Below are 24,484 nucleotides of genomic sequence, written 5' to 3' on the forward strand. Positions count from 1 at the left end.
TCACCTCTCACACCATCACAATCACCCCATTCACCTCTCACACCATCACCTTCCATATTTTCTTTCTTCAAACCTGATCCGTCCCTCGAACACTCCGAATCTCAAGTATGGCTTGGCTTGAAACGCCATGCTTAAAGTCTCACAGAAGACAAACCTCAAGAGTATTCTCTGTACTGGCTCTGAGTTGGTGGAATGATATTCCACTAGCATTTCGGACTGTAGAGTCTTTTGCCATCTTCAAATGTAAACTGAAGATTCACCTGTTGAGTACTTGTTGAGTAACACAACAGATAACACTGCAGATAACACTTTTGAGATATTGAGCCTGTTATATTACATAATGACATTCATTCCTGTGAAGTATTTTGGTTCAAGGGTATCTTATTTAGTGTATGATTTAGGATTTATTCTGTGAACAGATGGCAAAGCACTTTGTAGGTCACTCTGGATGAAAACATCTGCTAAATGCCCTAAATGTATATGTAAATGTACCTTCTCTCAGAGTCATCGTGCCATGTGTGTGCATGACCAAGCGTATCTGGTAGCGTGTGTCTCCCACAGTCTGTGCATGTGTGTATGGATCCACCCATACACTGGTACCTAAAAATTACCTACAAAGTTTACTTACACTATTCAAAGTTTACTTACACTTTACAAGTTTACTTACACTTTACACTTTTGTACAACACCCCAATTCAGCTTCAGATTGAGCTTTACATAAAGTCTGTTAGACCTGTGTAGTCCCTCCCTTCCCTCTCACTAACTCAATGCTTCTGTTCTGTTTGGCCATCATGAGTCTTCATCACACCTTCATCCTGTCATCACAATAACACCTTCATCCTGTTGACCCTTGCTAGACTGGTTGTTCTATGTCGTGATATCACTGTATGTGCGTGACCAAGTGTGTACTATATAAACATAGAAACCAAAATAGGAATTGGGACAGATCCTTTATGTGCTCACTCACACAAACATATACACACACACACACACACAAACACACACACACACACACACACACACACACACACACACACACAAACATTAAAGCATTAAGGAGTAGAGTACACACATACATACACACAATCACTCAATCAGGGGTAGAGTGCACACACACACACACACATATATGCCTACACAAACATATATACACATGCACGTACACACGCACACACACTCACTTAAAAGTAGAGTGTGCACACAAGCATACAAACACTCACTCTTGGGTGGAGTGCACACAAATACACACACACTATGCTATGCAAGTGCAAGTATGCTGTACATATGTGTGTGTGTGTGTGTATATGTGTGAGTTATATAGAAAGAACCCATCTATCCCTGTGTGTGTGTGGATATATATGTGTGTCTGAGTTATTTAGGAAGAATCCATCTTTCCCTGTGTGTGTGCATGCATGTGTGTAGGAACAACCCATCTGTGTGTGTGTGTGTGTGTGTGTGTGTGTATGTGTGTGTGTAAGAACAACCCATCTAACCCTGTGTGTGTGTATATAGGAACAACTCATCTATCCCTGCACATTTGAGGCAACACTTAATTAACCCATTTTAATACATTGATAATCTAGTCTAAAATCACTGCTCATTTTTAAAAAAAGCATTGTGTTTGTGTGTGTTCAGGATGTGTGTTTGTGTGTACCTGTGTGTCAGTGTGAGAAAATGGTTGATATATAGATGATCATTAACTTTCTGAATATCAGTGTTTATTTTTCTGTGGGTGTGTGTTTTAATAGCAGTGAAGGTCTGTGGGCAGGTGGGTGTGTTCCCAGCATCCTGTCAGAGTCGTTGCTCATTGGGCTTTGATAACTAAGCAATAAACCTCAACACACTACATCTTCCTGTATTCATGGAAAATAATACAGTTTACTGTGACACACAGGTTTTAATATGTGCCTGGTGTGGAGGGAGAGAGTGAGTGAGAGAGACAGGGACAGAGAGAGAGAGAGAGAGAGAGAGAGAGAGAGAGAGAGAGAGAGAGAGAGAGAGAGAGACAGAGGGGGAGGGAGTGTAGTTGGGAGAAGTCTTTTAAAATGTCACTGCCTACACTGTTAATTTAATGATGTGTTTATCTCTGATCTGACAAGACTTTTCTGCTGATTGTTAAAACACTGAAGTGCTGGTAGAGAGGTGCAGTGGTCTGTTAGACACACTGGAAGTATTGTAATATACATAAACCAGGGACTGGAGAATACAGGTGACATTTCCCCTTGATGTGTCTATGGATCAGTGGTGTTATTGCTGGAAATCATGGTGACATGAAAACAAGATATCAGAGTGGCCCTTAAGTTCATTCACCATGATTGACTCAGACTGTGAAGTGTTGACAATGTGCCTTGCTGAGTATTCTCATTTAAGATAATCAAGTTTTATTTATTTATTTGTTTATATGTGTGTTTACAGCTGCCGTGGCCACAGACATACCCACATTTTCCAGTATGACCACGTTCAGGACTGTTTCCATGACAACAACAGACTTTGCTGTGACAGGTTCAACTAACTATAATCCTAAAGAGAGCCAGACCACAGACATGACCACTAGATCTACAGATACATCAACCCCTGTGATGAGCACAGACACTCAGACTACAGTTTTTCAAAACACAACGGATTATACTACCCATAATACCACAGAGAGTGTCTCCGAATCAACTATAATGTCCACACAATCCACAGATTTATCAACCCCTGTAATGACAACAGAAATCCAGACTACAGTCTTTGACAACACAACGGATTACACTACCCATAATACCACAGAGATTGTCTCCGAATCAACTATAATGTCCACTGAATCCACAGATTCTTCAACCCCTGTGATGACCACAGAAATCCAGACTACAGTCTTTGACAACACAACGGATTACACTACCCACAATACCACAGTAATTGTCTCCGAATCAACGATAATGTCCACTCAATCCACAGATTTATCAACCCCTGTGATGACAACAGAAATCCAGACTACAGTCTTTGACAACACAACGAATTACACTACCCATAATACCACAGAGATAGTCTCAGAATCAACTATAATGTCCACTAAATCCACAGATTTATCAACCCCTGTAATGACCACAGAAATCCAGACTACAGTCTTTGACAACACAACGGATTACACTACACATAATACCACAGAGATTGTCTCCGAATCAACTATAATGTCCACTGAATCCACAGATTCATCAACCCCAGTGATGACCACAAAAATCCAGACTACATTCTTTGACAACACAACAGATTATACTACCCATAATACCACAGAGAATGTCTCAGAATCAACTATAATGTCCACTGAATCCACAGATTTATCAACCCCTGTGATGACCACAGAAATCCAGACTACAGTCTTTGACAACACAACGGATTACACTACCCATAATACAACAGAGATTGTCTCCGAATCAACTGTAATGTCCACTGAATCCACAGATTCATCAAACCCTGTGATGACAACAGAAATCCAGACTACAGTCTTTGACAACACAACGGATTACACTACCCAAAATACCACAGAGATTGTCTCTGAATCAACTATAATGTCCACTGAATCCACAGATTTATCAACCCCAGTGATGACTACAGAAATCCAGACTACAGTCTTTGACAACACAACGGATTACACTACCCATAATACCACAGAGAATGTCTCCGAATCAACTATAATGTCCACTGAATCCACAGATTTATCAACCCCTGTGATGACCACAGAAATCCAGACTACAGTCTTTGACAACACAACGGATTACACTACACATAATACCACAGAGATTGTCTCCGAATCATCTATAATGTCCACTGAATCCACAGATTCATCAACCCCAGTCATGACCACAGAAATCCAGACTACAGTCTTTGACAACACAACAGATTACACTACCCATAATACCACAGAGAATGTCTCCGAATCAACTATAATGTCTACTGAATCCACAGATTTATCAACCCCTGTAATGACCACAGAAATCCAGACTACAGTCTTTGACAACACAACGGATTACACTACACATAATACCACAGAGATTGTCTCCGAATCAACTATAATGTCCACTGAATCCACAGATTCATCAACCCCAGTGATGACCACAGAAATCCAGACTACATTCTTTGACAACACAACAGATTACACTACCCATAATACCACAGAGAATGTCTCCGAATCAACTATAATGTCCACTGAATCCACAGATTTATCAACCCCTGTGATGACCACAGAAATCCAGACTACAGTCTTTGACAACACAACGGATTACACTACCCATAATACGACAGATATTGTCTCCGAATCAACTATAATGTCCACTGAATCCACAGATTCATCAACCCCTGTGATGACAACAGAAATCCAGACTACAGTCTTTGACAACACAACAGATTACACTACCCATAATACCACAGAGAATGTCTCTGAATCAACTATAATGTCCACTGAATCCACAGATTTATCAACCCCTGTGATGACCACAGAAATCCAGACTACAGTCTTTGACAACACAACGGATTACACTACCCATAATACCACAGAGATTATCTCAGAATCAACTATAATGTCCACTGAATCCACAGATTCATCAACCCCTGTGATGACAACAGAAATCCAGACTACAGTCTTTGACAACACAACGGATTACACTACCCATTATACCACAGAAAGTGTCTCCGAATCAACTATAATGTCCACTGAATCCACAGATTCATCAACCCCTGTGATGACAACAGAAATCCAGACTACAGTCTTTGACAACACAACAGATTACACTACCCATAATACCACAGAGAATGTCTCTGAATCAACTATAATGTCCACTGAATCCACAGATTTATCAACCCCTGTGATGACCACAGAAATCCAGACTACAGTCTTTGACAACACAACGGATTACACTACCCATAATACCACAGAGATTATCTCAGAATCAACTATAATGTCCACTGAATCCACAGATTCATCAACCCCTGTGATGACAACAGAAATCCAGACTACAGTCTTTGACAACACAACGGATTACACTACCCATAATACCACAGAGATTGTCTCCGAATCAACTATAATGTCCACTGAATCCACAGATTTATCAACCCCTGTGATGACAACAGAAATCCAGACTACAGTCTTTGACAACACAACGGATTACACTACCCATAATTCCACAGAAAGTGTCTCCGAGTCAACTATAATGTCCACTGAATCCACAGATTTATCAACCCCTGTAATGACCACAGAAATCCAGACTACAGTCTTTGACAACACAACAGATTACACTACCCATAATTCCACAGAGATTGTCTCAGAATCAACTATAATGTCCACTGAATCCACAGATTTATCAACCCCTGTGATGACCACAGAAATCCAGACTACAGTCTTTGACAACACAACAGATTACACTACCCATAATACCACAGAGATTGTCTCCGAATCAACTATAATGTCCACTGAATCCACAGATTTATCAACCCCTGTGATGACCACAGAAATCCAGACTACAGTCTTTGACAACACAACAGATTACACTACCCATAATACCACAGAGATTGTCTCCGAATCAACTATAATGTCCACTGAATCCACAGATTTATCAACCCCTGTGATGACCACAGAAATCCAGACTACAGTCTTTGACAACACAACGGATTACACTACCCATAATACCACAGAGAGTGTCTCCGAATCAACTACAATGTCCACTGAATCCACAGATTCATCAACCCCAGTGATGACCACAGAAATCCAGACTACAGTTTTTGACAACACAACGGATTACACTACCCATAATACCACAGAGAATGTCTCCGAATCAACTATAATGTCCACTGAATCCACAGATTTATCAACCCCTGTGATGACCACAGAAATCCAGACTACAGTCTTTGACAACACAACAGATTACACTACCCATAATTCCACAGAGATTGTCTCAGAATCAACTATAATGTCCACTGAATCCACAGATTTATCAACCCCTGTGATGACCACAGAAATCCAGACTACAGTCTTTGACAACACAACAGATTACACTACCCATAATACCACAGAGATTGTCTCCGAATCAACTATAATGTCCACTGAATCCACAGATTTATCAACCCCTGTGATGACCACAGAAATCCAGACTACAGTTTTTCAAAACACAACGGATTACACTACCCATAATACCACAGAGAGTGTCTCCGAATCAGCTACAATGTCTACTGAATCCACAAATTCATCAACCCCTGTGATGACTACAGACATCCAGACCATAATCTCTCACAGCACAGTGGATCTGTCCTCTGCCACTTGGACAGGCGAGTCCACACACTTCACCCACACAGCAACAAGCATGGGCACCCCAGCCACGTCCACCACACCTGGACATGAAAGCCCCGCCTCCTTACCCATTAGCACAGAGTCCACATGGCACACTACCATTGGCCCTGATCTGTCAACATCAACTAACATTTCCATGGAAACAAACTCTACAGGCAGCACTACTACCCGGAGCGGCGTGAGCACCATCTTTTACACTCCTGCTTCTCCATCGTTTGAGACCAGCACAGCACTGTCCTCCACACCTACACCCTCTCCATCAGCTGCAGGTACAGTTCATTGCCAAACATGAGGGTATGTAGGGCATATATATATATATATATATATATATTCACTCTATACTCTATATATTCAATATACTCTATATTCTCTATATATGCTATATTCTCTATAAACTCTCAAGATATTCTCTCAAATCTCTGCCAGAATACAGAGTGAGGAGGACTAACTGATTATTTCTGTTTGCTAAGTGTAGATCTCGTGTGATGTGTGTGTGTGTTGTAGATTTGTTGTGGTTTCTATGTATGTGTAGTAGATCCAGAGATGGGCACTTGAGTGAGCAACTCGAGTCGAAGTCACACTTAAGTCGCCTACAAAAAGACTTCAGACTTGACTTGAAACTCCTTCCTAAATTACTCTTGACTCAACTAGGACTCGTCCAAAATGACTCATGAACAATAAGGGTCATTCTGTTATCCAGGCTAAGTGTGTGAGAAAAAGTTTATTTTGTTTATTTTGCCATTCTTACTTTTGTTCCGGTGATTTGGGACGAGTTTGTTTAGTTTACGTGTAATATTTTTGTTTACTTTGAAGCTAGTATCTCTATAACAGATGTTCGTCCCCCAATTTTGCCACCATTTTAAGATTATTACACTGAAACAATAACAGTCACGAAAACGAAAATGAGTGATGCGTTTTATAAGGTTTTGAGCACGCAAAATTACACAGTTATAAGTGATATTTAAAATGTTTTCACGTTAACGTTAGATATTTTGTGTGACGCTGGGCGGCGACAGACGGACGAGACATAGAATCCGTGTTTGCGACAGACATCACGCTTTATTCCACTGATATTGCGCAATAGCGCACGTTGAACAGCAAAACAAACACACAGCAACGTGTAGACATAGACAACGACGAGCACAAGATACTGCGCGAACGCACATTAAATAGACAGACCACATCAACCCCACGTGATGACGAGACGAGCCACAGGTGAGACGGATAATGACAAGATGCACCCGCACCCACGGAGATACACTGACGCAGACGAATAGACGCAGACAACGTTAACACACGCCCCAAAGGAAGGGTTCGGGGACCGTAGCGTGACAGACGCCCCCACCAAGGGCACTACCCGTCCCGGGGAGCCAACAGGACCGAGTGCCCCGAACCCACGTCGATGGGCAGATCCGAAGCGCCCAGTCCTGCGTCTGGGAGATGACCGCCCTCGGTGGAGAGTCCGCCACGAACGGCCTAGAACACCCTCCCTGGGAAGACGGGGGAAAACACGTTAGACACGTTTAACGAGACGGACACAAACACACAAACAGGAACACTTACACATAGAGGAACAAACGGGAAAAAGGGGTTCGGTACACATACTGGCAGACTCACGAACACTAGGACAGACACACACGACACAGGCGCCAGGCTGCGCGCCAGAAGGAGGGCGATCAGGGGAGAGAGACCGGGAGCTGCTGGAGCTGCAGGCGCTGCGGTGGGCGGTGCTCCTCCTGCCCTTGCTGCAAACCCTCCACCGGGCGCAGCGCGGCTGGCGGACGCACCATGCGCAGCGCGGTTGGGACGCGCCTGGTGCAGCGCGAACGGTCTCTCCCCTCGGTGGGCCGTAGGGCATCCCTCCTTCTCCTCTCGACCGCCCCTTGGAGCCGGCAGTGGGGTCTTCTCCCTCTGTCTCCATCGCCTCACTGCCCTGGCTCCAGCTCATGGGCTGCTCCGGGCTGCCACCCCGCGAGTAGTCCATCTCTTCTCCCTCGGAGCGATCGGAGGATGGGCCCGCCTCAGGAGTTCACCTCCCCTTTACCGTCCCGGCGGACAGCTCCGAGGGGGGAGGGCTCTCCTCCTCGTCCTCAGTGTAGGACCCCTCGTCATCTTCCTCCTCTCCGCCGTAGTCAGCAGAGAGTGCGGAGCACACCGACGGAGGGTACTCCTCTTCGTCCTCCTCTCTCCCACCGTAATCTTTGGTGGGCACGGAGCACACCGACAGAGGGTACTCCTCTTCATCCTCCTCTCTCCCACCGTAATCTATGGTGGGCACGGAGCACACCGACGGAGGGTAGTCCTCTACATCCTCTTCTCTCCCACCATAGTCTATGGTGGAGGCGGAGCATACGGACGGAGGGTAGGCGTCTTCTCCCTCTTCACCCTCACCGTAGTATACGGTGGGGGCGGAACAAACCGAGGGAGCCTGGTCTTCCTCTTCGCCTTCCTCCTCCTCCTCCTCGCCTTCCGAGCCCTCATCTGCGAACTCGCCCTCTGGGGTCTTCTCGGTGGCGTAGAGCTCCACTGAGCCCACCCGTATCGGCGAGAGTTCCCTGGTGGAAGGGGGGTGTCGCTCCCTCCACATCCGCACCGCAGACTGGCGGAACATCTCTGCCCTTTCGGGATCCACGGTCTCCCGTGCCGCGCACAGCATGTACGCGCACACTGGGTCTGACTTCAGCTGCTCGGGAGTCGGCGTGGTGGTGTTGCGCGGGTCGGAAGAAGAGGCATGGCGTAGCCTGGCATCCTTGGGGTGTCTCAGACGGCTCGTCTGAGTCCCCCCGGTTCTCGGGACCGAACCTCCCGCGCGCGCAGCGCTGCTTGGAGCTCCAGGCGAGGGCGCGCCCGCTGGCTTTGCTTTGGGCGCGTCTGGCTTCTTCTTGGGCGCTGGCGGCGGGTTTGCCCGACGCCGTTTACCGGCCGGGGTACGAGATGTCTCTGAGTGCACCCCATAACACACCCTCGGGCTTCGGGTCTCTTGCGCTCTCCGGGGCAGCATCTCCTCACCCCCGACATTTCCATCTCCTCTTCCTCCTCAGAGGTGCCCGGGCTGTGCGACATCGCCTCTTTTGAGGTGGCGTAGGGCGAGCACACCATCCTGCTTGCCTCTGAGGTAGACCGAGTCTCTTCCTCCGGCCGGCCACTCTTCTCGGACCTCACCGTCCCCTCTGTACATATAGAGGCGGAAGAGCCGGCTGCCTCCTCGCCCTCACTGTCTGTCTCGGCGGGAGGCGCGCATACGGACGAAGGTGGACTGACGTCTGGCTCCTCTTCACCGTAATACTCGGTTGGCCCCGAGTAAACGGAAGGAGTGGGGCTGACGTCTGGCTCCTCTTCACCGTAATACTCGGTTGGCGCCGAGTAGACTGATGGAGTGGGGCTGACGTCTTCACCCTCATCCTCACTGTAACCCTCCGTGGGGACGGAGCTCACCGCAGGCAGAGGGCTGACTTCGTCAGTCTGGGGAGATTCGGAGTGTTCGGGTGGAACGAAGCTGGCTTCGCTCTCGTCCTCCGAGCCTCCTGAAGACGGGAAACTATCCCCCTCCTCTGACTCGTCACTCCCGAACTCGTATTCCGGGGGGGTCTGCGCCCACGCACCTGTACTCACAAACACTGGCCCCTCATCCTCCAATTCTGCCGGGGGGGAGGTTCCCTCCACCATGAACGCTCCTCGGGCAGGAGCAGGGAAGGACGAATGGCGACGCTTGCCCTTCTTCTTCCTTGGAGCGTATCCCGGCATCTTGTCGGCTCGTCTTTATGTTATGGTGGGATGAGGCAGGCACAACGAGCGGGTAACGTCAACATATAACGTTTATTTAGTGAACAATCAACAGAGTGCGGCGCGGATCGCGCAAGCACTCGCACAGGCACACTCACACGACACAAGCTTTAGACAAAGACGAGCACGAGACATTGCGCGAACACACATTAAATAGGTGATTAACTCATTCCCCAGTGATCACGAGACAAGGCACAGGTGAGACTACGAACACGCTCACAAACATCCCACACCCACGGAACTACAAACATGGACATAACTGCACGCAGACGACATAATGACACGCCCACAGGGAAGGGTCCGGAGCTGTGACCGTGACAGCACCCTCTGTATTAAGAAACCCTATCTCAAAGACTGACTTTTAGTCATTAATTGGGTAGCATGCATATGAGCCATTTTAATCTAGATGAATTTCAAGATTTCAGTGAGATTAATCTAGATAAAAAATAATAATCTATGCCCACCCCAATATAAACCAACCCGGATAGGTTTGTTTAGTTTACGTTAGACACTTAGTCATTACAGTTAATATATAAACCACACCCGGATATTTTAGTTAACGTTAGACACTTAGCCATCTTAACAGTTAACCAAACAAAGGACACACTACAGGGAGCCTGCTGACCCAGAGCAGTGATTAGCAGTGTGTTTTAGCTTACGATAAAAGTACTGGGTGCGAAGAAACAAAAACAACAAGGCAGCTGACATCTTGGTTGTTGCAACGCCAACACCAGACCCGACGGTGATTTTGCTCAGTGAGATTTTGTCGCTGGTGAAAGTTCCAAAAATATCGAACAGAGGGCAAATAAAATTATGTTGCATTTTTGCTGTCAGAAAAATCTCATTTGGTGTGGAAGATTACATGTTTTCGAATTATTTTACTGTTTTCCGAATAAACCACGAAAAATCGCGTTCAGTGTGAAACGGCCTTAAGACAGGAGCTTACCTTGTCTGAAATTTCTCTATGGCAATAAGAGACACAGAAAATACGCAATATGTGTAAGTAACCAATAATGGGGGAAAACGACAATAGATGCTACCTAGCTACCTACGGTAATATAGAAAATAGTTATTTTCCATCTCCTGTGTCTAAGCTTATCCTGGGCTTGAACTTGACTTGGACTACAGCTTGAAGACTCGAGACTTGGACTTGTATTTTGCAACTTTTGAACATAGATCTAGTGTGATTTCTCTCGGTGTGTAGTAGTAGTAGATCTAGTTGGTCCTTTGTCCAGCATCCAGAAAACACAGATTTATTTATAAAATGTGTTTCCTCACACCATACTAAATTAATAGACTTGGTGAAAGGTTGTAATCATTACTAACTAATGTGTATTCCTTATACACATATTTCATATATGCAGTCATATTTTTGTTCCAACACAGGATATTTAGCATAGCATTTAATTATTTACTTCGGCAATTTATTTTTTCAGCATAAGGCATGTTATTTCCTCCACATTCAGCCACATTTCCCATTAAACATAAGAATAACATCCTGTGTGTGTTTCTGTGTGTGTGTGTGTGTGTGTGTGTGTGTGTGTGCCTGTGTGTGTGTGGTTGGGGACGGGTTTGTTTTGCACTCCAAGGCAAATGTCCATGACACTAAAAATGTGAGTTGGATTGCAGTTCTGATTTTGTGAATTTCTGACTTACAGATTTCAGCCCAAGCAGTGTGGCAAACAGTACTCCTACATCACCAGGCAATACAAGTCTACCTGTAACCCCTGTCACCACAACAACAGCCATTACTACTGTAAAAACAACAGCACCAGGAAGTACTACAAAAACACCATTAACTAATGCTACGACAAATATTACAGCAACCACAACAATAGGCAACTCTCTTACTCCTTTAACACCTTTAACTTCAACCACAGCACTTACATCAGAAACAGCAGGTCCAGGAAACAACACAAGGACTCCTTTAACTACAACCACAGCTGTTAATTCTACAGCAACACCATCAACTATGTCCACACATAATACTTCTGCCAAATCTACAACTGTAACTGTAACAACAGTAGCAACAACGCAAAGCAATATTACACAGACTACAACCGGAACATCAGTCGGTACCAGTACAACTAACACCGTGGTCAATACTACAGTGACACTCTCAAACAAGACTACAGCTCCAGAAACCAATGCCACACAGCCAGGTTCCACTTCTCCAGAGAGTAACATCACCACTGGACTTCCAGTCACCTCTGCTACCAACACCATTAACACAACAGCACCAGGTGTGGAAGTGTCTCTCTGCTGTTTATACCAAGAAGCACATAAGTGATTTTTTTTATTGAACTTTGGCTTCTTGTTTTTGTATATGGTCAGCAATGTGTGATTCCACTTCAGTCCATATCCAAGTCCACATAATTGACTTTCTGTCTGTCCCCCCCTCTCTCCCTGTCCCTCTCTCTACCTGTCTCTCTCTCTCCCTCCCCCTCTCTCCTCCAGTCACCTGTCCCACTGTACCCTGTCCTCCTCTCAGTGTGTGTGTAAACTCCTCCTGTCAGTGCCTAGGCGGAACCTATCTCTCAGCAGGCCGCTGTGTAGAAGGTAAGGGTCAGAGGTCAAGGATCAGCTACAAAGAATTATATGATTTTGCTGAGGTACTTTATTGTCCTCCATCTCTCTCTCCCCCCCTCTCTCCCCCTCCCTCTCTTTATCCACCTCTCTTCCCCCTCCCTCTCTCTCCCCCCTCCCTCTCTTTCTTCCTCTCTCTCCCCCCTCTCTCTCTCCCCCTCCCTCTTTCCCCCTCCCTCTCTCTCCCTCCTCCCTCTCTCTCCCTCCTCCCTCTCTCCCCCTCCCTATCTTTATCCACCTCTCTTCCCCCTCCCTCTCTTTCTCCCTCCCCCCCCCCTCCCTCTCTCCCCCCCTCTCCCTCTCTTTATCCACCTCTCTCCTCATTAGCTAAAGTGTTCCCTGGTATTCTGCATGTGAACCGCCCATTTAAAGAGGCCATGAGGGATCACAGCTCGCAGGAGTTCCAGACGTTCTCCGCTGAGCTGCTTGTAGAGGTGAGACCACCGTAATCCATAACCACCATAACCACGGTGCCAACGTGACTTATAGTGGGGTAGATTTACACAAGAGTCATTTACGTCATTTTACCGTCTCTTCTCTCAGCTCAATCAAGCTTTCAAAAATCTGTCGGGCTACATAAAGACCATAGTCCTGGAACTAATGTAAGTGGCCTCAGTGAGCATGCCCTGCCTTAAGGTGGCGCTGTCATCCCTGGAAGCCCTTTGTTAAGCAGACACCTGTGCTCTGTGTGTCTTCAGGCCTGGCAGTGTGGTGGCTACACTGGACAGCATCTTCGAGCCCACCTCCACAGTCACGCGCCAGTCTACCATCAACGCCATCAACAAAGCCATCGCCACCAGCAGCAGCAGCAACATTCTGGGCACAGCCACTTTTAATGGTGAGGCTAGCTATGCTAACCCTAACCAGAATATGTGTGTGTGTGTGTGTGTGTGTGTGTGTGTGTGTGTGTGTGTGTGTGTGTGTGTGTGTGTGTGTGTGTCTGTGTGTGTGTGTGCACATTTACAACTTAACTATTTAACTTAACAGGGCAGTCATGGCCTAGTGGTTAGGGAACTGGTCTTGTGACCGGAGGGTTGTGGATTCGATTCCCAGACCTGAGGCCATGACTGAGGTGCCCCTGAGCAAGGCTCTTAACCCTCAATTGCTCACTTGTATAAAAATGAGATTTAAAAAAATGTAAGTCGCTCTGGATAAGGGCGTCTGCCGAATGCCATAAATGTAAATGTAACTATTTAATTGAACTTGCCATTTGGTTCCTTCATATGACGTATGGCAGCCTGTGAGGTTCTGATGAGGTCTGTAAATGTACAGGTATGTCATGCTGATATGTAAATCACCTGTCTCCATAGCGACCAGTCTGTGTGTCCAGAGTCCAGCTCCCTGTGATGCCAGCACGAGCGTGTGTAGTGACAGTGGGACTGGCCTGGCCACCTGCAGCTGCGTGGCAGGCTACGTGTCAACGGAGTTCTCTCCAAGGAGCTGTTTAGGTGCGTGTGTGTGTGTGTGTGTGTGTGTGTGTGCGTGCGAGTGTGTGAGGGAGTAAATGTGAGTAACTTACATGTGTATGTGTGTAAGAGAGAGGGAGTAAGAGTGTGAGAGCGTGAGTGTGTGTGTGTGAGAGAGAGAGAGAGAGATGTAGGTCAGGTTCTCTGCTTACTTATGAAACATATTCTGTAGTCCTTCTTTATTAAGGTTATCGGTAACACTTTACAATACGGTTCCTTAATTAATGTTTAAGTACTTATTAACTAAGCAATAGGTAATGGAGAATTATCATCATAGTTTTAACTTAATTACTCTTCACTATAATAAACTACTATGTTAGGTCACATGTAAGTAATTAATAATTAAAGGTTATCTGGCCTCAAAAGCACATTGACAGGACATAAGCCTACAGATGTACAGCGCCCACTCTAACACTGTCTGTTCCTTTCGTAGCATGCCCCAGCGGCTCAAGAGCCAATGGCAACAGCAGCAGCTGTGTGCCGTAAGTATCCTATCTTCAGCATCCACAGGAAGAGTGAGGAGAATCTTAGAACAGAGTGAAACAGTCACTGTTTAGCATGTTTGAGTGATAGTAGCGCCCTCTACAGCTGTAAAGAGGCATCACCACCCTGATCAAACGACTTTAGTAATTTTATTGATTGTTTTCCAGGTGTTCATTTGGTTATTCTGGCTTCAACTGCAATGACTGTAAGTCATTTTGTCCTGTCTCGGACTACCTGCTTCTCAAATAAGAGCAGTGATGAATGAATATTATTATTTATTATCTGTCTACACTGGAATCTTATCAAAGTGTGTGTGTGTGTGTGTGTGTGTGTGTGTGTGTGTGTGTGTGTGTGTGTGTGTGTGTGTGTGTGTGTGTGTGTGTGTGTGTGTGTGAGACAGCCTCTTTGCTGGCACTGGTGGTTGTAGCGTGTGTTTTAGGTGCAGTTCTGCTCATTGTGCTACTGGCCATCCTCATCTACTGTGTGAGACACAGGTGAGTGTAGCAGTGTGTGAGACACAGGTGAGTGTAGCAGTGTGTGAGACACAGGTGAGTGTAGCAGTGTGTGAGACACAGGTGAGCAACACAGAGCATGACAAGGTCAGGTCGTATATTATTAAGGTCAGGTCCTATATTAAAGGTTAGGTGATATATTGTAACGTTTCAAGGGGCTGGGTGTGACGCAGATGCAGGGTTTTGAATAATTTATTAAATAAAGAAGACAACGGACTAAACACAGGGAAGTAAACAAGTAAAGGAGTATGTAAACTAAAGAGAACATGCAAATAACTACACAGAGGAAAGACGATAAACTAACAGAAACAGACATTAAACTTGCTATGACGAGCACACACGATAAACAGAACCACTAAGCACAAATACAATCCAAACAGGACCGAAACACTGAACGAACATAAAGACTAATTACACACAGGCATTAAACACAAGAATCTAGAAACACAAAACTCATGCTATAGCTAAACATGAACATACTATCGAGGAATAAGATTGAGGGGGAGGACAATGCATACGCTGAAAGTGTAAAACTGAGAAACATTAACCAGCTAACCAGGGGCCAGGAGGAATAGAGGAAGAAATACACTCTACAGAAAACAACTAAATAAACCAAGGCAACCACCGAAAAGCATTTAAGGTAGATGGAAGAGGCACTGGCAAGAAGGAACGAGGAGTAGAGTGTGAGGGAGACAAAACAGAACCAGACCGGCACACGGGGAAAGCAGGGGAAGAACAGGCTAGCAAACATGGAGGAACCTGAGCACCGGACTATTCAGAAGACCATAGGACACAATGACCAGCAGCGAGAGGGTCATTATAAATAAAACAGAGGGGGTTAAATACACTGAAACGGGAGAGAAAAGAGACGCAGGTGGAAACACTGAGAACAGGGGCGTGGCAGACAGAAGGGAAACCAAGGAAACTAGAAAACAAGGCGGGGCTAGGGCAGACGACACGGGACTGGGGAAGAGGGCGGAGCTGGATGTAACATATATTAAGGTCAGGTGATATATTAAGGTCAGGTCAAATATTAAGGTCAGGTCATATATTAAGGTCTGGTCGTATATTAAGGTCAGGTCATATTTTAAGGTCAGGTTATATGATGCAGTTTTTCAGTGTCACCAGAACCTGAACCTGAAACCATAATTTCTTAAAATAAAGCCTGTGTCAGGTATCCAAAAATCCAAGCTAAAATTCAGGTTGGGGTTGAAATTCAGGTTCATCTTGAAATTCTGGTCGGGAAACCATCAGGGGTACTTTGGAAGAGGAAATAAACTCAGAGCTAATTGAACTGCATCTGGCCAATCACAAAAAATCTCAGAGGTCATTGTGAGGCGCGTCTTTCTGCCAAATTTCCTGTAAGGATACGGTCCCTGTTTGGCATGTAAGCAGCAAGAAGTGTCCTTTGTGCCACCCAGAAATGGCAGCTGCCTCATAATCATGGCACTTAGTGTGGCCAGTGCTACTTGACTGCCATTTGATGTCCAGAAACACCACCTGCCTCTGCTGACAGGCATCTAATGACTCTTTTGGGTGACTGCGTATCGGCTTAAATCATTATTATAGATTATGTTTATCAGTGAATGCTCATCCATGCCATCAGCATAATTTAAACCACTGCGAGCGAGTGGCATTGCATTTGTAGGATTTGTGCATTTACGGCAGACGCCCTTATCCAGAGCGACTTACATTATTTTATCTCATTTTTATACAAGTGAGCAATGGAGGGTTAAGGGCCTTGCTCAGGGGCACCTCAGTCATGGCCTCAGGTCTGGGAATCAAACCCACGACCCTTCGGTCACAAGACCAGTTCCCTAACCACCAGGCCATGATTGCACTTGTGCAAATGAAGGTAGTTTATAACTTTCGTTTGTTAATTGTTATGTTAGCTAGCCGTAAATTATGAGCTTGGGACACAATAAAAGTAGCTTTGAATTGGTTTCAATTATTAGCCTAGCTATTTTGCTTAGCCTGTAACCAGTAGTGAGGGAAATAAACAAACATGAACATTGAGAAAGATCTGGTGACGATCAACATTGAATTAAAAGCCACAGCATCAGCCATCAACAACTGAGCGGCTTCTGCCACTGTGACTGACTACAAGCCATTGGAAGTTATTGGCTTTATGCCGCCATTTATCACACTTTTAAATGACACCTGCTAAATCCTCAGTTTGTTTACTTTTCCAAAGTACCCCGGATGCTTTCCAAACCTGAATTTCCACCTGAACCTGAATTTTTACCCGAACCTGAATTTTAACTTGAATTGTTGGATACCTGAAAGAATTTTTTTCAAGAAATAATGGTTTCAGGTTCAGGTTCTGGTGACACAGAAAAGCTCCATATTACATGTATTCCTGACCTTAAGACTATAGAATTAATTAATTTATTCAGTTTTTCATCTCATACAAAAAAAAGGTGTGTCCTTATTTTGGATGTGTGTTTCCACAGGACCAACCATAAGCACACGAGCTACAGCAACTCCCCTTACCCTCCGGACGAACCCCAGCCCTGGCCCTCTCAGAGCCTGACGCCCTTCCCCCGCGCTGCGGTCGGCACCGCTTCCTCTCAGCCTGCTGGCAGGGTGGAGTTGGTGGACCTGGACAGCAGGCCCGTACGTGGCTGGAGACCCCACACCAACGGACTGGTGAGTGTCCGGGCACAAGCGCTACCTCCGCCTCAGTGCTTGCTTGTAGACTCCGCCAACTGTACCTCGGCTCACAGCGGGTGATTCAGATTTTGTTTATGAATCAGTAGTCAGAATAAATGACCTAGAAGGTCAAATTACTTACCTTTGAAAGCTGTTTCACTGGCAAAAAAAATCTTGTTGTATCATGAATAACCCACTGTGACAAGATTATACATGATGCAACCACTTGCTTGTACCCAACCTACCTTTTAGTAATGAGAGCAACACTGACACCTACTGCATGGGAGGAGGATCACACCGCTGATGCGCATAATGAAGAGACCCATGCCACAGAGAACCATTTTATAATTTTGCCTTTCCATAATTGCAGCACTGATCTGAGGCACTTGTGCTCACGAATGAACAAAAACAAAGCACTCAAGCTAACACAAATGATTCATCACAAGCTAACTCAAATGACTCCGCACAAGCAATCTCAACTGACTCATCACAAGAAAACTCAAATGACTTGCACATTGCTCATGTGATTGACAGCCATTATCTTAATCTCTTGAAATTATTTTAATACAAATTTCATTTCCACGTCGGTCAGGGCAGCCAGCAAATCTCCATGTAGAACCACATAAAACCTTTTCCTTTTGAGTAAATCCATGTGTGTGTGTGTGTTGTATGTGATGACCCCACACTTTACCATGCATGCTCCTCCTTCTCTCCGTTCTGATGTTTTAGAAGATAAGAGGAAAGGTAAGACTGGTCCATCTGCCTCTCCTGCCTCTTCTCCTGCCGGTCGCTCACTAGTGGTGTGTTCAACACAGGTGTACGTGTGTTGGTGATTTCCACTCTACTAATACGGTGCACCTTCTGCTCTTATAGTGCAGAGTACTACGTAACTCACAGACTACCATGTCTAGTCCACCACCTTTATCTCTGTCATAAAAGGGGCTTTATATCATCCACTTTGCATGAGTTTCATTTATTAATAACTCACCTGTTCATGGGTTGATTAAATGAAAAATCAATTAAAATCTTCCCGCTCGATGGATGTGTGTATGGGCACAGGTAATATATGTGTCTGTCCTTTGGGGCGTCTTAAAGGAGAAGGGAAAGTGAGGATGACTATTGTTCACGATGAGGGGTTTGTGGCTAATGCTGCTTTTCCTTCAGACGGGCTCCTATGACATCACCCCCTTGGAGAACCTGAACACGTTTAAGGGTGATAACCCCTCACGCTACACATACTTGGTTGAAAACCCCTATTTCATATCTGAGGAGGAGAAAAGAACAACATGAGGAGGAGGAAGATGAGGAGGAAGAGAAGGTGTAGCACAACGCAGCCACAGGAAGAAGAGCCACTAAGAGCCACAAACGTGTGATCGCTTGGTCTCACTCATGTATGAGGATATACATCCAACATGGTTCACGCAGACGGAGAGGTCTGCTCATCTACCTGACTGATCCATCGTGTCCTCTGTCAGACTCCGATCATATCATATTCAGGAAACATTTTATCTCTTTTTAATCCACTTTTAATCAAGTTGTTGTCTGAATGATGAATGTGTAAAACTCACAACAAAGATGGGCTGATCTACATAGCTCAATCTGCTGAATGTGACTCCATGAGCATGAATGAAAATATCAGAATTGTTATATATCTAGTGGATGTTTGATTTTATTTATTTGATGATTCTTTTGTTTTGTTGTAAATCATTCACTTTAAATGGGCGGGACACCAGAAATATTCCCACCTGGCACCTGAAGATTGTATTTATCCCACAGTCACTCATCATTTTTCTTGGGAGCTGGGAGGGTCTAAAACATTGCTGCAGATGTAGAGAAGAGCTAAGAGCTAAAGCTAAAGCTAAAGAAATTGCTAAGCTAAAGCTAAGCTAAGCCAAGCTAAGTGTAGCCAGCCACACCCACGTCAATGTGCTGGACAGTCTTTGTGTTTTCTGAATGTAGTGATCCTTCCACCCCCACATGAAGCAACTGTCCACTACACCACCCTTCAGCTACCCCACCCTTCAGCTACACCACCCTTCAGAAAATAAGAGAAAATAATTACAAGAAAGAAAATAATTACACATAACTTCATATTAGTCTTATCATATGAACAACTCTAGTAAAACAAGGATACTTTTGTGCACACAGGTTGGCATAGTTCCAGTCCTGTTAAATCCTCCAATATCCAAGGCATTTGAAAATGTTCAGTAGATTAGAATTTGAATTTTACTTGTATTAGTATGCTTAAAGTAGTACCTTGACCATGGATGTGACATTCTTGCACACGATTTGGACCCATAGTATTGTTAACCTTGTAAATCCTGTAAAGCTCTTTGTGACAACATATGTTGTGAAAAGCGCTATACAAATATATTTGATTTGATTTTGATTTGATTCAGCTACACCACCCTTGTGACAAGTCATTTCTTCTTTACTTTGCGATACATTTGATGACTTCCCTTCTGCGTGTTTTGCACATTTAGATAAAGGAGAGGTTAAAGAAGGCCTGGCCCAGCGTGGTAGGGGATGTTGTGATTTCTCTTTCTTTACAACCATATTCAGAGGTCCCAAAATCCTCTCTCTGCCTCCTAGTGGCCTATAATAATAAATTTTAATATATTATAATATTATCCTAACATAATAATAAATAATATACTATAATAAAATAAATAGTATCCTTATGTAACCCAGGAGGATTCCCTTTTTCATTGTATGTGCCAATGTTTATTTATTCAAACCGTTATATCATTTGTATGATGTTCTTGTCATGTCTGAGTGTCCTGTGTCTTTTCCTACTGTGTCTTTTCCTAAATGTGCATCTAGTTTTATAAAATTACATTTTTTTCCAAATAATGGTTCTATTTGTGAAAGGAAAATAAATATATTTAGATAATTGAGTTGTAAGTTCTTATTTGTTAGTTGGATTTTGTCCTGTGTATAAGGTGCATGTCCACACACCTCAGATGGCTCCTCCTTCCAGAGGCTTGTATCCAAGGTCTTGTTCTGTCAGTCATTACCCAGAGTTCATAGCAGTAGGTGTGAGTAGGGATGTAGATGAACTGGTACACTGAGAGCTTCGCTTTGTCTGTCGTCTCTATCTTCATTTGGTCAGTCCAGCACAGAGACTGCAAACATTCAACCGCTGCTCATACCCACACTTCCCTCTGCCATCATTCATGAATAAGAGATACTTGTCTTCACTTGGGGAGAGGACCTGATGCCAGACATGGAAGGACATGACCTCAGACATGGAAGGAGATGACCTCAGATGTGGAAGGACATGACCTCAGACATGGAAGGACATGACCTCAGACATGGAAGGAGATGACCTCAGATGTGGAAGGACATGACCTCAGACATGGAAGGACATGACCTCAGACATGGAAGGAGATGACCTCAGATGTGGAAGGACATGACCTCAGACATGGAAGGAGATGACCTCAGATGTGGAAGGACATGACCTCAGATGTGGAAGTAGATGACCTCAGATTTTATCCCATGAATGAAAAACAATATATTTCAGTAAGCAAAGTGTTTCATATTAATCAATATATAATCTAGTCCAAGAGTAAGCTGATGTTTTCTTCCCTCATGGCATGTGTGCGTATTCCAGCATGTCAATAGCAAGATTCACAGGGCACACTGTCCTTTACAGATGACCTGGCCACTACAGAGGTGGCCTAACCCTAACCCACTGGGATGTGCTGGAGAGTTCTAAAGTGGTTGACCATCCCATCATCAATACAAGATATCTGCCAAAATAAATACATAAATAAAATTATAATACAATTTTGGATGGAAATAAATGATGTCATGTTGCATGATGTTGTCAAAACAACCATAATGAATGATCACCATAATCAAAGGTGCCACAAAGTATTAGTGTGTGACTTCTTTTTGAAGTATTGACAATACACTGCTCACAAGACCGTTTCCCTAACCTCCAGACCATGACTGCCCCTCTCTGAATGAAACACCAGAGATCAATGACTAAGATCTGTGTTCCAATACTTTTGTCTATTTTGTGGACATTATTGGAATCTTCCCTCTGGTCTAATGTTCACTATCACCACTGTAGGCAGAAAGGAGACATCTCAGTTTTGTCAGGTCTTGCCGCTTCATATGACCTGATGCCAGATATGGAAGGACATGACCTCAGACGTGGAAGTAGATGACCTCAGATGTGGAAGTAGATGACCTCAGACGTGGAAGTAGATGACCTCAGATGTGGAAGTAGATGACCTCAGATGTGGAAGTAGATGACCTCAGATGTGGAAGTAGATGACCTCAGATGTGGAAGTAGATGACCTCAGACTTGGAAGTAGATGACCTCAGACTTGGAAGTAGATGACCTCAGACATGGAAGGAGAGGACCTCAGACGTGGAAGAAGACCTCAAACGTGGAAGTGCTGATTCACATCACACTCAACTGAAGACCTCTCACATGCATGCTGAAGGCCTCCATACAAGGAGGCCAGGAGGACAATGTTGTCTACAAATAGTAAGGATGCAACCCCCCAGATCCTCTGCCAGAGGACCCGTCCTTGGACATCTTGATTTTATTATCAGCAGCAACAGTGGATATGAGACACACCATTGGCAAACGCCATCACTGAATACACCTGCCTTAATGCTGAGGATGCAAACAGAGCTCTAATCTCTGGGCACACTTCTCCAGCTCCACAAACTAAAATGTCTTAAACATGTCCAAGGCACAATATATTCTTTAGATTAAGTGAAGATTAAGATGTCAGTGAATATGGACACAACCTCACATCGAAGCAGATGACAAAACCTGATAAAAAATGCTTTTCATCAGATGATAAATTGTTAAATCCTAGTGTTAAGCCTAGTGTTAAATCCTAGTGTTTATCCTAGTGATGGTGAATGACTCGGACACTCCCTCACACGTCTCCCCTTGCATTTCTCACTGTCTGGACAGTACCCATGTGATTAGCCTGTATCCACTCCACTGTCCTCTGTAGTGCTGTTAGTATTATTGTTAATAAATATAGCTATTATTATTGTAGTATTTTTTCCAAGCTGTGTATGCATATAACACTGTAACGGATGATCAGGTTACAATGCTAGAATAAACAGCAAATGTGGGAAAGACCTGGTTTAATTAGATGTGCTCGAACACAGATAGTCTGGATTTTCAGACAGCAGGACTTAAAGCAGGTGTGGAAAATGTTACATGTAGTTCCTTGAATTTCTGAGAGCTCTCCTAATTCCAGCGTCCCGTGAGAGCAAGAGAACTGACTGAAAAAATACCATCATGTCATTTCTTCCCGTAATAGCAGCAGCAGCAGCCGAAAGGTGTTTACACCAGAGAGCCGTCCTGGATCCACACCATTACTGTCTCCTGCCACCTCCTTCCTGCAGCCATTGGCCAGGACGTCCACTGGTGTGCTGGTGCTGGGTGCCTGCAGTCACTGGTGCAGTCAGACAGTTCTGAGAGTGGCACCATATGCAGGCTTGCCTGCTTGGAAGCCCAAAGGGGCCAGACCTAGTCAGCACAGCCAGGATGGCCAATGTGTTTCTCATCACTACCCTGGCTCCAGGGATGATGACACAAGATTTTCTGGACATCTCTCAGATTTTATCCAGTGAATGAAAAACAATATATTTCAGTAAGCAAAGCGTTTCATATTAATCAATATATAATCTAGTCCAAAACACTACACATGCCTCCCTGGGTAACATGGCTGAGTGGAAGTGGGATAATCTTCCCCAAGAGTAAGCTGATGGCATGTGTGCGTATTCCAGCATGTCAATAGCAAGATTCATAGGGCACACTGTCCTTTACAGATGACCTGGCCACTACAGAGGTGGCCTAACCCTAACCCAGAGTCCTGACCTCTAACCCACTGAGATGTGCTGGAGAGTTCTTCATAAAGTGGTTGACCATCCCATCATCAATACAAGATCTCTGCCATAATAAATACATAAATAAAATTATAATACAATGTTTGATGGAAATAAATGCTGTCATGTTGCATGATGTTGTCAAAACAACCATAATGAATGATCACTATAATCAAAAGTGCTACAAAGTATTAGTGTGTGACTTCTTTTTGAAGTATTGACAATACACTGCTCACAAGACCGTTTCCCTAACCTCCAGCCCCTCATTGAACGAAACACCTGAGATCAATGACTAAGATCTGTGTCCCAATACTTTTGTCTATTTTGTGGACATTATTGGAATCTTCACCTCTGGTCTAATGTTCACTATCACCACTCTGGGCAGAAAGGAGACATTTCAGTTTTGTCAGGTCTTGCCGCTTCATATGAAGGTCTATATAGTATGATCTGTCTATCTAACAGTCTGTCTAACAATCTGTCTAATGGTCTATCTAACAGTCTGTCTAACAATCTGTCTAATTGTCTATCTAACAGTCTGTGTGTAACAGTCTGTCTAACAGTCTGTCTAATGGACTGTCTAACAATCTATTTAATAGTCTGTCTAACAGTTTATCTAACAAGTGTAAGGTTTATGATGGAGGAATGGCTACTTGCTGATAAATATCATCATTAGATGTTGAGTTACAGACTGTTTGTCCCTTTTGGAAAATGGCCTTCCTACATCCTTTATTGGATAATGGCCACCTTAAAAAGAAATCAATCAATCCAAGTCATGTTTTGAAAATAGACATGTGCAAATAATGCTCTCTCTC

General features: G+C 44.4%; 1 protein-coding gene across 4 annotated transcripts in view; it reads left to right on the top strand.

Annotated features, from left to right (window-relative positions):
* Positions 1-20,697, top strand: part of LOC143504158 (uncharacterized) — a 35,058-nt gene extending 14,361 nt beyond the window's left edge. The window contains exons 2-15 of one of the 4 annotated variants that reach the window (XM_076995735.1): positions 2,416-6,304; positions 6,482-6,591; positions 11,764-12,348; positions 12,563-12,664; positions 13,019-13,125; positions 13,235-13,293; positions 13,390-13,529; positions 14,002-14,139; positions 14,591-14,639; positions 14,808-14,845; positions 15,041-15,134; positions 17,606-17,801; positions 18,534-18,548; positions 18,969-20,697. In XM_076995735.1, the coding sequence (XP_076851850.1) occupies positions 2,416-6,304; positions 6,482-6,591; positions 11,764-12,348; positions 12,563-12,664; positions 13,019-13,125; positions 13,235-13,293; positions 13,390-13,529; positions 14,002-14,139; positions 14,591-14,639; positions 14,808-14,845; positions 15,041-15,134; positions 17,606-17,801; positions 18,534-18,548; positions 18,969-19,094 (5,648 nt within the window). In that variant the 3' untranslated portion in view covers positions 19,095-20,697. Of the gene's footprint in view, positions 1-2,415; positions 6,592-11,763; positions 12,349-12,562; positions 12,665-13,018; positions 13,126-13,234; positions 13,294-13,389; positions 13,530-14,001; positions 14,140-14,590; positions 14,640-14,807; positions 14,846-15,040; positions 15,135-17,605; positions 17,802-18,056 lie in introns of all 4 variants that reach the window. The other 3 variants (XM_076995732.1, XM_076995734.1, XM_076995733.1) reach the window with 3 other exon arrangements.
* The last annotated feature ends 3,787 nt before the right edge of the window (positions 20,698-24,484 follow it).

Source organism: Brachyhypopomus gauderio, chromosome 2 (genome assembly GCF_052324685.1).
Source record: "Brachyhypopomus gauderio isolate BG-103 chromosome 2, BGAUD_0.2, whole genome shotgun sequence".
NCBI classification, from domain to species: Eukaryota; Metazoa; Chordata; class Actinopteri; order Gymnotiformes; family Hypopomidae; genus Brachyhypopomus; species Brachyhypopomus gauderio.